At 42.2% G+C, this 16953-nt stretch overlaps 1 protein-coding gene across 3 annotated transcripts in view; it reads right to left on the bottom strand.

The window, feature by feature from the left end:
* Positions 1-1165: 1165 nt before the first annotated feature.
* Positions 1166-16953, bottom strand: part of LOC116509650 (adhesion G protein-coupled receptor E3-like) — a 31187-nt gene continuing 15399 nt past the window's right edge. For 2 of the 3 annotated variants that reach the window (XM_032218898.1, XM_032218899.1), the window contains 10 exons: positions 9364-9486; positions 8460-8656; positions 7858-8016; positions 7267-7461; positions 5869-6104; positions 5640-5700; positions 4717-4808; positions 4390-4558; positions 3161-3259; positions 1166-1814 (listed from right to left, as the gene is read on the bottom strand). In XM_032218898.1, the coding sequence (XP_032074789.1) occupies positions 1752-1814; positions 3161-3259; positions 4390-4558; positions 4717-4808; positions 5640-5700; positions 5869-6104; positions 7267-7461; positions 7858-8016; positions 8460-8656; positions 9364-9486 (1394 nt within the window). In that variant the 3' untranslated portion in view covers positions 1166-1751. The remainder of the gene's footprint in view (positions 1815-3160; positions 3260-4389; positions 4559-4716; positions 4809-5639; positions 5701-5868; positions 6105-7266; positions 7462-7857; positions 8017-8459; positions 8657-9363; positions 9487-16953) is intronic. The other variant, XM_032218900.1, reaches the window with a different exon arrangement.

Below are 16953 nucleotides of genomic sequence, written 5' to 3'. Positions count from 1 at the left end.
GTTTTATTGTAATGTGTTTATACTGTATGTTCGATGCTTGCTTTAGAGTGATCTTATTGCGATTGGTAATGAGCTGTAGCCTTTGATCACCATTTGTGACCTTCCTTGCCTGTTTCCCACAAGCAAAGTCAATGGGAAGGCCAGCAGGGAAGGGTGCAAATTGTTTTGGTTAGTTGCTCTTGCAACTTTTTCTCCTATCCAGTGGTGGGATCCTGCCAGCTGAAAAACCGGTTTGGTGACCACGTGTTTTGCTCCGCGCACGTGCACAGGTTTTACAAAACTTACCTCCTGGGGAGTAACACAAAGGTGCAGCTATCTGCTCTGCTGTGTGAATCAGCTGAGAGGATATAGGTAAGCAAAGCACGGGGGCAGGTGGGCAGGCCCATCTGATCATTGGAGCAAACCAGTTTGTTCCCAGCTGATTATCAAAGCTACCAGTTTGCCTGAACTGGTCTGAACCAGCTGAATCCCACCCCTACTCCTAACCATGAACAGCCTCCACCAGCTCTCCCAAGGTCTCCCCAGACCCAAATTAGATTCCGCTGTCTGTCAAAGTCTCACTCTGCCTCTCCAGGCTTCTATGTTGTCCTCCCAAAAATTGTATGGTATATCAAACTAGAACTTCAAATCTGGCTTCCCGGATAATTAGCAGCCGACTAGAGTTTATATTAGAATCAATCAATCAATTAGTCCAAATTACTTTGGGCTTCATGATCATTCTATTTATCCTACATTATAATTTGAGGCAGTTCTACAAAATGACTTGACATTAAAATGGAATAATAGCTGCAGCTAATAAAGGTAACCAAAAATACTCAGTGATTTAAATATGACTGATATTTAAACTACCAATATTCATGTGCATGATGCATTATGGTGTTGATGAGCTTTGGACCATAAACTTCAAGATACTTTCTTAAATTAACCACTGGGAATTTACAAAGCAAACACACAAATGTAAAGTATATAATTGTACATTTATAAAAGCCCTGAAAGGGAAGGGAAGTACATAAGTAAGTAAATAATAAATATATTAAATGTCAGCCAGTGAAATTATAAATTTAACTACTTAATATATTGTTCTTATTATAAAGCAAAACAATAAAGTTTACCTACGTGAAGTATAAATCACTTAACTTCAATGTCTTAGCAATATATTGTTCCTTAAAAACTAGCAAAATCATGGCAGAACAGTGTTTTATGCATTCCAATAACACAGGAAAGAGCCATATCTTGAGAAAGATATACAGTAGTTAATTTGATGGTTCAAAGAATGACGCTTGGTTTACAGTGTTGTCACAAGTGAAACTGCCTCTTCAAATAATTTGCAGAACATTATTTACAGTGTATCTACCTCAGAAATAAAAACATTTTATCCAATACTTTATCTACAAAGATATTAATGCGTAAGAAGGCAATCCATTAGAAAAAATACTGATAACATATACACAATATATGAAAAATAGATAATTAATCCTGCATTATAGAGTTATTCAAGGCTCTGTGTTTTCAATTTAGTTAACAACAATAGCTGCCCCCTCTATATTTTCTTTAACCACCATATTTCTGGTTAAGTGAGTTAAAACAAGGAATGGGTTTGGGGTGGTGGTGGTGAATGTTCTCCACTATAATTTGGAGACAATGTGACTCCAAAGTGCAGCAAGGAAAAAGAATTACAAATGACTGAATATATCCTAATTTTCTTCAGTTTCATTCAAACTGAACAAAGAGTCCAAAGGAGAGACAGTGTGCTATGATTGTTCTTGCCATTCAATCTTCTTGTTATGGACTTCATTAATACATGGTTCTTTTACCTGGAGAGTGGGGAGGAGAATACCCTCTTAAAGTTTGCTTTAGAATGAGCAAAAGGTGAAAACAATATACAATAGTAAATGAAGACTGGGCTAAAATCTTTGTTTACTGAGCAAGCTGAACTAAAGAAAACACAAATGCTATCTTTACACAGTATCATATTTTTATCATAATCTAGCAACAATCTCCAATTTTTAACAACTTGCTTAGATGCTTTTTGCCTTTAAGTGAAATTACATAATTTTTGTGGGTAGGCAGAAAAAGTTCAATTTCAGTTAAAGTTCAGTTAAAAATTAGGACTTTGTAGAATCTACAAATAAATGAATGCATCCCCTACATAATTTTCCATAAAATGTCAGCTCTCTAAAATATTTGAATTAAAGCCAGAAAGGCTATGGTTTTCCCAGTTGCAATGTATGGCTGTAAAAGTTGGACCATAAGGAAGGCTGAGCACCAAAGAATTGAGGCCTTTGAACTATGTGCTGGAGAAGACTCCTGCGAGTCCCTTGAATTGCAAGGCGATCAAACTGATCAGTCCTAAAGGAGTTCAACACAGACTGCTTTTTAGAAGGCCAGATCCTGAAGATGAAACTCAAATACTTTGGCCACCTAATGAGAAGGAAGGATTCACTGGAGAAGAGCCTAATGCTGGGAAAGATTGAGGGCAAAAGAAGAAGGGGACGAGAGAGAATGAGATGGCTGGATGGAGTCACCAAAGCAGTAGGCGTGAGCTTAAATGGACTCTGGGACATAGTAGAGGACAGAAAGACCTGGAGGAAAGTTATCCATGGGGTCATGATAGGTGGGACACGACTTCGCAACTAACAACAAAAAGTTTGCTGTAGTTTGCAGTTATGATGGTGATGAAAAAGTAACTTTGCAACAAATCCTTACATTTATAATATTTGCATGTCTGTAAAGCAAGGAAAAGCTGAAATAAGGTTGTAAACACAGTTGCAGTTTCCCTTAGTAATTACATCACTAAGAGAAACTGCAACTGACAACCACAACTTTGTACTGACAACCGAATTGCCAGTACAAATTGTGGTTTCTAAATAATAATGAAGTGCCTGTATTTCCGAATTTCTCTGGCATAGCACCAAAAGAGGAAAAGAACACCTAGAACTGGTATTTCAGGAAATTCATGTAGTCAATTCAAGATAATCCAGCTTTCTTCCACTGCCTGCTCTTTGTGAAAGATGGTGTTTGCATTGTAAGTATTAAATGGTTAGAAAAATGATTCTACTGATGTCCTGGACATATAGATACTGCCTGTAATAGGTACCAAGGCTAGTTACCCCTACCACTGTAAGTTTGATTAAATCTATCGGTCTCACATCTATCTTACCAAAGGGTTGCTGATGGGAACAGAGGTCATAGTTATCTCAGAAACAGGAGGTCTGATGTCTTTCTTGCAATAAATCCAATGCCAGTAAGCTTCTCTCACCTGAAGGTCCAAAATACAAAGTCACTCAGAAGAAGAATCTTCAATGCAATTGCCCCTACTTTGGGAATTGTTTGTAAGAATGAAAAGTGGGTTAACATCTAACAATTTTTTAAAAGATGTGTTCTTATTTATTACTGAATATTTCAATAACTACATTAATAATTATCAGATTTCCTTTCTTCACTGTCTTTTCTTTAAATTTATCTTTCTCCTATTCAATCTATTTTGGCCCAATCTTTACTAAGGTAATCCTCAATTTACAACCATAATTGGGACCTGAATTTTAGTCATTAAGCGTGTGGCAATTATGCAAAACATTTCATGATTGAACCCAATTTTATGATCATTTTTATCATGGTCGTTAAGCAATCACACAGTTGTTAAGCAAATTAGCATGGTCGTTAAGCAAATCTGGCTTCCCCAATTGACTTTGCATGTGGGAAGCTGGCTGAGAAGATTGGCAAATCACAATTACATCTCTGCGATGTTGCAAGGATTGAAAATGTGAGCTAATGACCAAGTGCCCAAATTGCAACCATGTGACTGCAGGGATGATGCGACAAGTATAATTCAGGATAGTTCATAACCCACTTTTTCCTACACTGTTGCAACTTCAAATCAATCTTTAAAATGGTCATAAGGAGATGACATTCACTTCCTAACCATTACATACACCCACCCACACACTTTTTTTCTTCAATGAAAGAGAAACTGGTAGTTTTATACTAGGATCTCACAAAATCTTGAAGCTAGTCTTGAAAACCTGGACCATAAGAACGTCTATGGAGATTCTCAGTCATCCTAGTCATGGTTGTCCCAAAGGTGCTTTTTCAAGAGGCAACTGAACTTTCTGGTTTTTCTTTGATGTTTGGATGTTTTGCTTCTCATCCAAGAAGTTTCTTCAGCACTGACTGCATGGTGGGGAATCCATTCCATTCTCCACCATCAAGTCAGAGTTGAAGAAGCTTCTTGGATGAGAAGCAAAACATCTTCAAAGAAAATCCAGAAAGTCCAGTTGCCTCTTGAAAAAGCACCTTTGGGGCATGGACCATAAGATTTTCTGTTGTAATCTAACTTTTGAAATTGTGCTGTTTGTTCAAAGAGTAGACCTCTGTTTTTCTATACATCACCTTTTGGTTGAGTAAGCAGTGCACCAGGAAGATGAAGATTCCCTGTGCACTGTTGAAGATGGTGAACATGTATGCCATAACATCTTCCAAAGGGCCATATTGAAAGAGGCCAAAACACCAAGTCACACCCAGGATGAACACATGGGCTATGGCCTTAAACATCAGTGATCTACAACAATAGCAAAAGATTAACCATTAACCGTCCTACATTGTGACAAACATTATGTAGTCTAGAATATTATGAAAAAGAATTTTGAAAAAGTTTTTGGCCAAATTGCCAGGATCATACTGAACTACTATTTTCATACTTTATGATTGATAAATTACCTGGTATTTCTGACTGAAGATATCTCTGAATTGAGAGAGGCCAGTTTTTCACGCAAAGTCCTCAGAATAAGACAGAAAAACACTAGGTTGACCTTTGGGGGGGGAGAAGAATAAATCTTCTCAGATAAATATGATAACAAGAAGAAGAAGAAGAAGAAGAAGAAGAAATAGATCATGCCCTAAGACTAGATGAGCTGAAGGAAAGAAAACTAAAGTTAGTTTGTGTTCATATACTTTGCTAATTGATTGTTTTAAGTAAGTAGATGTTCACTTCTATTTTAATTCCAGATGAGAAAAAGAAACAAAAGTTTTCTTGATTCCAAATGTTTTCCCCCAGTTCATCCTTTCTTTCCTCCCCCCACAAAAAGTTCTTCCTACAATATAAAATTCCAAACATTAGCAAAATATTGAAATTCAAGAATTCCCTTTGTGTAACAGATTTTCCTACATTATTTTAAATGTGATTTCCAAGCAAAGTCTTTTACCACGTTACTTGTGAAAGATACCATGGTTCTCCAAAAACAAGACAGGATCATATTTTCTTCTGACCTCCGAAATAAGCATTTGGCCTTATTTTCGGGGAGGTCTTATTATTTTTGAGGTGTAGGAGGTGGTGAGCATCATTACCTCATGGCTGCTACTGTGTTGCAATATTTTCAGAGAGGGCTTATTTTGGGGGGAAGGCTTATTTTAGTGCATGTGCTCAAAAGCCCAATGGGACTTATTATCCGGGGAGGTTTTATTTTTAGGGAAACAGGGTACATCCTCTTATAAAGACTAAAAAATCAAAGAAGGATGGCGTATCTGAGTTAGTTGCATTGATATCAGGCTTTTGTTTTTCTTCCTAGTCATGTTAGAAGAAATGTTGTGTAAGAGTCTTTCATTTCTCTGCTTTTAAAAAGAGAGAGGCGATGTTTACTCACCACAATTATTACACAGACAGGTCCCATAAAGCTCCAGATAAAATCTTTATCAAGCCAGCAGCTAAAGAAAGAGAAATATCATCAGGAGAAATTTGGGCAGATATGCAAACACTTCAATGTACCATACAGAGTTGGATTCCCTGAGTTATACTAGCAATTGTTTTCATGTAGTTTATATCTTGGTGGCACCTGGCTTAGGGAAGCAACTTTTAACCATATGCTAACTTACCGATACAGAGTCCCAAAGGCTCCAGGTTTAATGGCTGCAGAAATAGCTACAATCAGGACAGGGGACCCATAACCAATAAGGTACATGCATATCTTCATATATTTGCTGGCCCCATTATAATTGGCCACTTTCAAGTTTCTGACAATGAGGTAGAGATTGACAGCTTCCAAGAACATCCAGACAAAACAGGCCAAAAAAAGATACTTCAGCATTCCAGCTATGACTGAACACAGGATCTGAATCAAAAATAAAATGTTATTTCTTTATCAGCATCTGATTCCTCAATTGTTGATTTTGAAAGAAAATCAAGAAAGGGCAACAAAAATCAGTGGAATGGAACAAATCATATTTCTCTGACCCTCATCTTTCCAGCAATAGAGCTACAAGAAAAAATATGTGCAAAGTAGCTTTTTTTTCATTTCATATATGGAAATATTATAAAACTAATACAAAAAAGGTTAAAAGAATTGAGCTTTAAAGAAAACTGATTCAAATCACTTGATCTAAAGAAAAAAGAAGACTAATTTGAACTGAGTAGGAAGCAACCACAGATGGGGTTCTCTTTCCACTGAGTAGAGCATCACATGTTCTGACTGAGGCTTCCCAGAAAGAGCATGAAGCAAACTCCTTGTCCTGACAAAAACCCCTTTTATTAATATACTGTGAATTCTGCTCATTCACATCCAGCGAAGTGTTTCAAGGGAGGATTTACAGTCACAGACCTTATCTGGTTTGGAGAACTGGCTGGCCGATATCTGTAAAACTTGGCAAGCAGAGTCACAAACCAATTAAGTAAACAAATTAGCAATAGCAATAGCAGTTAGACTTATATACCGCTTCATAGGGCTTTCAGCCATCTCTAAGCGGTTTACAGAGTCAGCATATCGCCCTCACAATCTGGGTCCTCATTTTACCCACCTCGGAAGGATGGAAGGTTGAGTCAACCCTGAGCCGGTGAGATTTGAACCGTTGAACTGCAGTCAGCTGAAGTGGCCTGCAGTACTGCACTCTACCCACTGCGCCACCTCGGCTCCTGCAAATTGTCTCCTGCAAATTCCACTCCCCCTTTGCTCCTTTTTTATTTCCTCTGGGAGGGGCCATTCATCATCCACTTGTGGCCTTACTCCCAAGCCAACCCCTGTTCGTTAGCTGTTTCCTTTTCTTGCAACTCTGCCCATGCACACACTGGGAACAGGCTCCAGCTGTTTGTCTGACTCTGAAGTCAGCTTATAACTGGCATACGGCTCTGGCCTCCTCTCTGCCTCCGACACAGAACCCTCATCAGAGCCTTCCCCAGACTCCAGGACTGGCCCATGTTCCTTCCCAGCCTCCTTACTGTCCAAAACTGCTGTCAGCTCTACTGGTGTGCCACAACAGTCACATATTCTTCTGAAATACCTTGTTGCCTGTTTTATCTATTCCAGTTAGGAAGAGAAGGTCTGCAAAAAACAGGCAGAAGCTCAGTTGTAGGTGGATGAAGGTGCTGCTGTTGTGGCTGGCGCGGCAGAAGAGGAATGTGACAATACACAGGAAGAGACAGATGACTGAGATGGACAACCCAAGGTAGCTAATAATAGTGAGGATCAGATCTCCCTGGAAAGAGAAGTTCTCAACATTAGATGAGCCACCTTTTGATAAGAAAGTTATCTTTACATTTCGTCTAGACCATAGATCTGGCTTACATATAAAAGCTGTTTTAATACCTGACTGCTTTTTTTGTATGATTGGAAATGAAGCATCAGGATCTTTAAATCTTGAGGATTACAAGCATTTCTTAGTTTACTTTTCTGTACTGTATATAAGAGGAATGGCTATTAATAATTATGGAAAAATTTTCAGTTGAGTAGACAAATTCTATTCTATCCCAACTTCAATGATAAAAATTATCTTCCTTGACAAGGGCAGGACACAAGAGATATTTGAATAAGTGACAAAAAAAAATGCTGTTTATCACGATCCAGTTCTTAGATGTTTTCAGAAATTACGTACTTGTTTGTGAGCTGTGGCCATCAGTACAGCAAAACTGGACAGATATTGACAGCTACATTCTGTATGTGTGATGTTAGAAAAGATCTGTTGGCAACCATGACTGGACAAAGCACCAGAAATCCATTGGACACAGAGAACCTTTTCCTGAGCAACTCTATTCTGCAAGAGGGAAGGAACATTGACGGGAGGTAGGAAGAAAATCTACATATTTACTTTACACTCTACTTCAGAGTTATTGAATATTAATAAGGAATCAAGCGTAAGACGAGCTAAAAGAACAATGTATACATCATAGATGTTTTGGTGAGCAGATACTGTAGTGACATGTTAATCTATCTAACCATAGAATCAAAAAGATTTTGGTAGCACTATTTCCAATAACAAATATTATTAAAAGACATATGTTTTAATGAGCGGCAGTCCAAAGATTTATGGTTTTTTAAAAAATAAAAGGTGCTATCAGATTTGTCTTGAATGACAATAAGATCTACTGAAAGCAATTATTCAACTTTACATTTTCCTCAATATTCTGATTTTTTTTCTTAATTTATATTCATAAGATGGATAGAAAAAGAGGATTGGTTTCTTCTTCATTTACATACCTTGAGATGCTGAAAGGTGAGATTGACGGGAGTAGAAATATCTGTTGTGTGGTTGCTGGTGAAAACGCTTACTAGTCTAGAGTTCATATTGAAACCTGTCAATGTTTCATTGCCCAGGAATGTTCCATTCTGCAGTAAAGTCTCTTCTAGGAGTGATTTCAGCCCAACATATGATATAAAAGCCACAGCAATTGGATCTGCAAGTGGCAGGAGGAAGATCAGAGAGCAAGATAACATCACATAAAGAGTATGTATTTTCTCCAACCTGGCAAAATCTTGATAATGAAAGGATCAATGTAGGACCATATATTTAAGTAAAGGTAAAAGTTCCCCTCACAAATATGTGCTAGTTGTTCCTGACTCTAGGGGGCAGTGCTCATTTCAGTTTCAAAGCCGAAGAGCCAGCATTGTCCGAAGACGTCTCCGTGGTCATGTGGCTGGCATGACTAAATGCCGAAGGTGCATGGAATGCTATTACCTTCCTACCAAGATGGTCCCTATTTTTGCATTTTTACATGCTTTTGAACTGCTAGGTTGGCAGAAGCTGGGACAAGTAATGGGAGCTCACTCTGTTACACGGCACTAGGGATTCAAACCACCAAACTTCTGATCTTTCTGATCAACAAGCTCTGTGTCTTAGCTACTGAGCCACCGCGTCCCCATATATTTACTTCCTGACAAAATAGGTGCTACCAAATACTTTCTTGCCCTTAAGTCCACTTTTCCCAATTTAGCATTTTACAGATTTTGAACTGAAGCTTCCCTAATCCAAACCAGAGTGATGAAACTTTCTGCAGGTTCAAATATCCTGAGGTGCAGCTGACACAGAGGGAACAAGAAAGCAGATTGTAAAAGCGGTTCTGATTCTACTCTGTAGAAAAACCAAGCAAGCGAAGAGCAATACCTGTGATCGTGGCAGTTGCTGCCACTGCTCTTGGGTGGATGGCCATTTGATCTCCTTTAGCTTTTAACCTGAGTGTTTCATTGTTTTCTAAGGATTTTGGAGTGATGAGAGCTGTTTGGATCCCTGGAATGACAAAGAAATGCTAAATGGATCTGAAGGAAATAAATAAATAATAAGTTACTCTTTCATATAAAGTGTAAAATGTAACACAAAGGTGTAAGACTCTTGGCGCTGTTTTTCTTGATTGTAAATTAAGCACAAAGCAGTAAAGTCAATACAGGATGACTTGCTAAAATTTAAGGTGACCAGATTTTCAGATTGGTAAAGAGGGACACCTTTGACCAGGTGGGGGGGGGGGGCTTGATTAAAAATTTTATACGGAGCAACAAAAATTTTCATACAAAGCAAAAGTAGTATTGTAATATTTTTTTATTTCAACATAACTACAATTTACAAATATAATACATTTATTTACATTTATATTTATTAAATATATTTACAAAAATTATGTACAGTATTATTTTATTCTTTGGCATATTTCTCACTTGAGTGAATTTTTTTTTAGTAGATTGCTGTCGTTGTTTAAAAGGTCATGAAATTTTTCACAAGAATTTGTTAAATTATATTTCACACATAAAATGGCTTTCAAACTCTCAACAATTAATTCTGATTTTTCTGATGTCCACACTTTATTTACTGTAGAAAAAACGTGTTCAGTCGCAGCATTAGTTCCTGGTAAGAACAGCACGTATTCCACAATTTTTAGTGCATTATTGTATGGAACATGGTTTGTTTCAAAATGATGAAATATTTCTAACCATTTGTTCTCTAATGTGATTTTTGCTGATGCTCAAGATTTAACCTTTTCCTTATCAATATATTTTTTTAATAATGACACCTCATCAAAAAGATCATTTTCAGAAATATTACTATTTGGGAAATTTTGAGTAATATGATCGAATGATTTTTGCACATCATTCCAATTAAGTTCTTGTTGCAACCCAATGAAAATGTTCAATATCATTGTAATGTACCATCCACTCTTCTAAATAATCTATGCAGCTACTATAGAACTTTTTAATGTGATTCATGATATCTGCATGATTTATTGCACGTTGTTCTTCTAGCTGGCTTATACTATTACGGATAGTTAACAGAATAAAAATATTTTCTAAGCACTGTTGATACTGAAATTTTAAATTATTAATTTCATTTGCTACTTTGATTACCGAAATTTTGTCACCTTCAGTAAGTTTTATAGTATTTTGAAAAAGAGCTGCTTGATTGTGTACAAACTCTAGCCAAATTTTTGAAGATTCTTTTTCAAAAAACTCTTCTAAAATTCTAGGACATTTATCCTGTGATAGAAAGTAGGATTTCAAAGGATCGTATATTTTCAAAATTCTTTCGATGGCTGGCAAAAGAGCTAACCAGCGCATTTTACTGTATTCAAGTATTTTGTGATATTTGACTTCCACATTTTCACAAAATTCTTTAAGCATTTCAACGCACACAATGTATATATAGAAATAAGAATATATTTTAACAATAATATTTTCCATATCTACAGGCAACAAGTCAGCAGCTGTTTGAATGGTGTTATGTATTATGTGCGCTGCACAACCAACACCAATAATGTTTTGATTAAGGTTTTTGTTTAATTTATAAAAAATATTATTTATACCTCTTCTCGTTTTTCCTCCAAAATTTGCATTTGTGTTGTCTCCACAATATGCAATTATTTTATGTTTTAAATTGTTTTGTTCCAAAATATTAATAATGGAACTGAAAATTATTTCAGAAGTTTCGCTGTTCAAAGAAACAAAATCTAATAGTCTAAGACAATTTAAAAAAAGAATCCACACATAATAAATTGAAATAAAACATTTCAAACTATTCCACACAGAATAAATTGAAGTAAAACTATTTTTAAAAATTATATGCACAATACATTTCAAAGTATTGTGGATAGAATTTTTAAAAATGGTTTATTTCAATTTATTTTGGATAGAATCTTTTTTTAAATAGTCTAAGACAATTAAAAAAAAGAATCCTCACAGAATAAAACTATCTTAAAAAATCCTATGCACAATAAATAAAATATTATTTTAAAATACATTAAAAAAATAAAAGAAAAAAACCTGGCTCACTTACCAGCAGGCAGGCAGAATCAGCAGAACTCCGATGCGATGGATCCTCGCAGTGATGGATGGAAGCAACAGGGAGCAGGCAGGCAGAGAGGCAGCAAGAACAGGTAAGAGACTGAACTGGACTGTGGAGGGACAACAAGGCTAGGGTCACTAAGCAGGTGTGGAGAGGGGGCGGGGGGAAAGCTAGGCTGCGGCGGCTATTGCCAGCCTGTGGCCTTGCTAGGGAATGCAAAAGCTAGGCCCCGGCGGCTACTGCCAGCCCGCGGCCTCACTAAGGAAGGCCTTCCCTTGTGAAAGCTAGGCCGTGGCGGCTACTGCCAGCCTGCGGCCTCGCTAGAGAAGGCGAAAGCTAGGCCACGGCAGCTACTGCCAGCCCACGGCCTCACTAGAGAAGGCGAAAGCTAGGCCGCGGCGGCTACTGCCAGCCCCCGGCCTCGCTAGGGAAGTCCTTCGCAAGGAAAGATTTAAGATTTAAGATTTAATAAATTTGTATGCCGCCCAATCCCAAAGGACTCTGGGCGGCTTACATAAAAACAAGGTCTTCCCTTGTGACAGCTAGGCCGCGGTGGCTACCGCCAGCCCGCGGCCTCACTGGGGAAGGCGAAAGCCAGGCCACGGCACCTACTGCCAACCCACGGTCTCACTAGGGAAGGCAAAAGCTAGGCCGTGGCGGCTACTGCCAGCCCGCGGCCTCACTAGGGAAGGCGAAAGCTAGGCCGCGGCAGCTACTGCCACCCCGCGGCCTCGCTAGGGAAGGCCTTCGCAAGGGAAGGCCTTCCCTTGTGACAGCTAGGCCACGGCGGCTACTGCCAGCCCGCGGCCTCACTGGGGAAGGCGAAAGCCAGGCCACGGCACCTACTGCCAACCCACGGTCTCACTAGGGAAGGCAAAAGCTAGGCCGTGGCGGCTACTGCCAGCCCACGGCCTCGCTAGGGAAGGCCATCGCAAGAGAAGGCCTTCCCTTGCAAAAGCTAGGCCACGGCGGCTACTGCCAGCCTGCAGCCTCGCTAGGGAAGTCCTTCGCAAGGAAAGATTTAAGATTTAAGATTTAATAAATTTGTATGCCGCCCAATCCCGAAGGACTCTGGGCGGCTTACATAAATACAATTTAAAAATAGTAAAAAGTTTAAATTAAAGAACAAGCAAGTTAAAGAACACAACATACACTCAATTGTTAGTGGGTCTGGAACTCAATCAAGGATCAACAGCCCCAGGCCTGCCGGTACAGCCAGGTCTTAGTAGACTTTCGGAAGGATGAGAGAGAGGGGAGGGTCCGGATCTCAGGGGGTAGATCGATCCATAGGGCTGGGGCAGCTACAGAGAAGGCTCTCCCCCGAGGAGCCGCCAGTCGACATTGTGTAATCGATGGCACCCGGAGAAGGCCCATCCTGTGAGATCTTATCGCACGCTGGGAGGTATGTGGCAGGAGGCGGTCACGGAGATATCCAGGTCCTAGCCCATGTAGGGCTTTAAAGGTGATAACCAGCATCTTGAAGCGTGTTCAGAGACCAATAGGGAGCCAGTGCAGCTCGCGGAGGATAGGTGTCACATGGGTCACCTTGGTACACCCAGTATCGCTCGTACGGCTGCATTCTGGACCAATTGTAGTCTCCAAACACTTTTCAGGGGCAGCCCCATATAGAACGTGTTACAGTAGTCGAGTCTTGAGGTGACGAGGGTGTGAGTGACCATTTGGAGTGCCTCCCGGTCCAGGTAGGGCCGCAACTGGTGCACCAGGCGAACCTGGGCAAAGGCTCCCCTGGTCACAGCCTACAAATGGTGTTCTAGTGTCAGCTGTGGATCCAGGAGAACACCCAAGTTGCGGGCCCTCTCTGAAGGGTGTAAGATTTCACCCCCCAGGTTTAAAGATGGAATATCTGGACTTTCTTTGGAGGGCAACATCCATAGCCACTCAGTCTTGCCAGGGTTGAGTGCAAGCTTGTTCATTCCCATCCAGACCCTGACAGCTTCCAGGCACTGGCACATCACTTCCACCACTTCACTGAGTTGGCACGGGGCAGACAGATACAGCTGGGTATCGTCCGCGTACTGATGGTATTTAATCCCATGCCGGTGAATGATCTCACCCAGCAGCTTCATGTAGATATTAAATAGGAGGGGGGAAAGGACCGAGCTCTGCGGCACCCCTTATTTAAGGGGCCTAGGGGTCAACCTCTGTCCTCCAACCAACACCGACTGCGACCTGCCAGAGAGGTAAGAGGAGAACCACCGTAAAACAGTGCCTTCCACCTCTTCCAGCCGCCGCAGAAGGATACCATGGTCAATGGTATTGAAGGCCGCTGAGAGGTCAAGGAGCACCAGTATAGAGGAATGTCCTCTATCCCTGGCTCACTAGAGATCATCGGTCAGCGTGATCAAAGCGGTTTCGGTGCAGTAACCAGGCCTGAAACCAGACTGAAAAGGGATCTAGATAATCCGCTTCATCCAAGGTCCGTTGGAGTTGGAAGGCGACCACCTTCTCAACAACCTTCCCTAAGAAAGGGAGGTTGGAGACTGGGCGATAGTTTTTAAGGGCAGCTGGGTCCAGAGAAGCCTTCTTAAGGAGGGGTCTCACCACCGCTTCCTTCAAAGGTTGCGGGAAAGATCCCTCCTGGAGAGAGGTGTTCACAATTCTCTGGATCCAGCCTCGTGTCACCTCCCTGCTGGCCGAAACTAACCAGGAGGGACACGGATCCAGTAAACAGATGGCGGCACTCATCGCTCCCATGGCCTTGTCCACTTCCTCAGGAGTGACAAGCTGGAGCTCACTCCACAAAATTTGATCAAGGCCCTCCCTCGGCATCTCTGCTGGCACTGTCCAAGTGGAGTCCAGGTCCGTCCAAATCTGAGCGACTTTGTCCGACAGAAACTGAACAAATTCCTCAGCTCTTTCCTGTAAGGGTTCACCCGCATCCCTCCCTTTCAGGAGGGAGTGGGTTATCCTAAACAGGGCAGCTGGGCAAGATTCTGCGGACGCAATAAGAGCGGAAAAATGTGCACATTTTGCCGCTCATATCGCCACTAGATAAGTCCTAATAAAGGCTCTTAGTAGTGTTTGGTTGGATTTGGAGTTACTAGCCCTCCAGCGTCGCTCTAGGCATCTCTTTTGGCGCTTCATCTCCCGGAGTTCCTTGGTAAACCAAGGTGCCCTCCTGGATCCACTGCCGCTGCAGAGGCTGCAAAGGCGCAATCCGATCTAATGCCTCAGTCGCCGCTGTATTCCAGGCAGTGACCAAGGACTCAGCCGGATTGTGGGCAAGGGAGTCAGGTATCTCCCCAAGCTCCGTCTGAAATCCCAATGGGTCCATCAGGCACCTAGGATGGAACCATTTAATCGGTTCCACCCCCCTGCAGTGGGAGAGTAGCTTCCGAAAATCAAGCCTCAGCAGGAAGTGATCTGACCATGACAAGGGCGAGATCTCAATCCCCTTTAGTTCCAGATCACGTCTCCACTGCCCCGAGAGAAATACAAGGTCGAGCGTGTGTCCCGCCACGTGGGTCTGACCCTGAATTACCTGGGTCAAGTCCATGGTTGTCATGGAAGCCATGAACTCTTGGGCTCCATCAGAGCGTTCGCCAAGGGATGGCAGGTTAAAATCCCCCAGTACTATAAGTCTGGTGAACTCAACCGCCAGTCCAGCTACTGATTCTAGGAGCACAGGCAGGGCTGTTGTGCCGCAGCTGGGAGGTAGGTACGTCAGAAACAAACCCACTTGACCCCCCTAGGTCCAACTTCACAAGGAGGGACTCACACCCAACGTTCTATGGAGCAGGGATCCTGCGAGGAGCTAATGACTCCTGGATAATAACTGCGACTCCCCCCGCTTCCCTGGTGTCATGGCTGGTGGAGCACCTGAAACCCTTCTGGGCACATTTCCGAGGGGGGACTCCTCCCTCGTGGCCCAGCCAGGTTTCAGTAATACATGCCAGGTCTGCCCCCTCGTCTAATAGTAAGTCCCGGATGAGGGGAGTTTTATGAATCAAAGACCTGGCATTTAGCAACAGCAACCTGAGACCAGGGCCCTGATTTCCCATGTCACCTGGTCCCCGAGTTGAGCTTTCAGGGCCGGAACAAGGGATCGCTGTGACGTAGTGAACCCTCCTTCCCCGGTAATGGCTAGCCCTGTAGCTCCCATCATACCTGCCCCTCCCAGTCATGACCTTGATGCTCCAGCCCATCCCCATCCCCGTAGACCCACCCTCCCTCCCACGGCCTCCGTTCTTCTCAGCAGGGCATTCATACCAAACACTCTGGGATGAGAGGCGAATCCGGGCCCCCATCCACTTCTGCTTCTGCACTCAGTGGAGGGGGCTCCAGGCCGCACTCTCAATCCCCTCATACGTACTGGACCAGGCATTCTCCACATACATACCCCACTATAGAATTTAAAAGAATACAATAATACAATAAAGAAGAACAAATTAAGCTAATTTTAAAAAGCATGGGATCATTCAGATTACAAGCATACACACACACTCCTCATACAGAGAAAGTTCGCGCAGATATTAAAAATTGATATTGATATTGTGCAAGTAGGTTCGTAAGTTTGTAAGGTGGAAATATGAAGTTCGAGTCAATGGCAGATCGACGGTGATATAGAGGGAGTAATTCGTCTTCCCAAAACAGCGTGGAAAGGGGGGCAAAAGTCTGGGTGGCTGAGGTGGTGTCCCTGAGGCAGTAGTGGGTGGCAGTAGTCATAACAAAGAAGCGAGGTTGTAAGTCTGGAAGTCCAAAAGTCCAATGTCTGTAAACAAAGAGAGCCAGATGGTAAAGATGGTAAGGAGAGGAGGCCCTGCAGCCGGAAAAAAAAAGCGAAGGAGAGGCCACGCCACAGAGAAGCCCCGATCGAATGGGACGGGGGGGGGCACCCGAAAGTTGACCAACAAAGTCAGCTGTCCACTTCCGTCCTGTGCCGCAGCAAGTCGACCATCCCACTCTCTAAAGATGATGATAGACTGGTGTAACTTCGAGGGTGCCTCCCCGTCGCAGAAACAAGGACAGAAGCCGCCAGAACCGCCACAAGCCGATGGGGCAATGAGGGGGGGCTTGGGAGGGTCATGGCGGTGGCAACAAGCCAGCCGCCTGATCTCATTCAGCGCCATCCAGACCAGCCATCTCCCCTCTAGCATGATGGTGTCTAATCTAGTCCTAATGTAGTCCAAGGCTCTCCTGAGTGTAGTCCAAGGCTCTTCCGAGTCCAGAAAACAAACCCGAAGAACGGCGTTGTTAAAGACTGCCGGGAGCGGCGCCGTCAGTGCGGCAGCGCCATCTTTGCCGGCAGGCAAAAGAAACTGCCGAAGCAACCGTGCGGGCTGTGAGCCGGCCAAGAACGATGACCCCCTAGCTGGTCGCCTGCTCAGGTCCCCTGGGTCATGCGGTACCATTGGCACCCCTTCCCATATAGACTCGCAGCTAAAACGACAGTGTTATTTAGCATTT

Source organism: Thamnophis elegans, chromosome 5 (genome assembly GCF_009769535.1).
Source record: "Thamnophis elegans isolate rThaEle1 chromosome 5, rThaEle1.pri, whole genome shotgun sequence".
NCBI classification, from domain to species: domain Eukaryota; kingdom Metazoa; phylum Chordata; class Lepidosauria; order Squamata; family Colubridae; genus Thamnophis; species Thamnophis elegans.
This window is presented reverse-complemented; position numbering and strand designations above follow the sequence as displayed.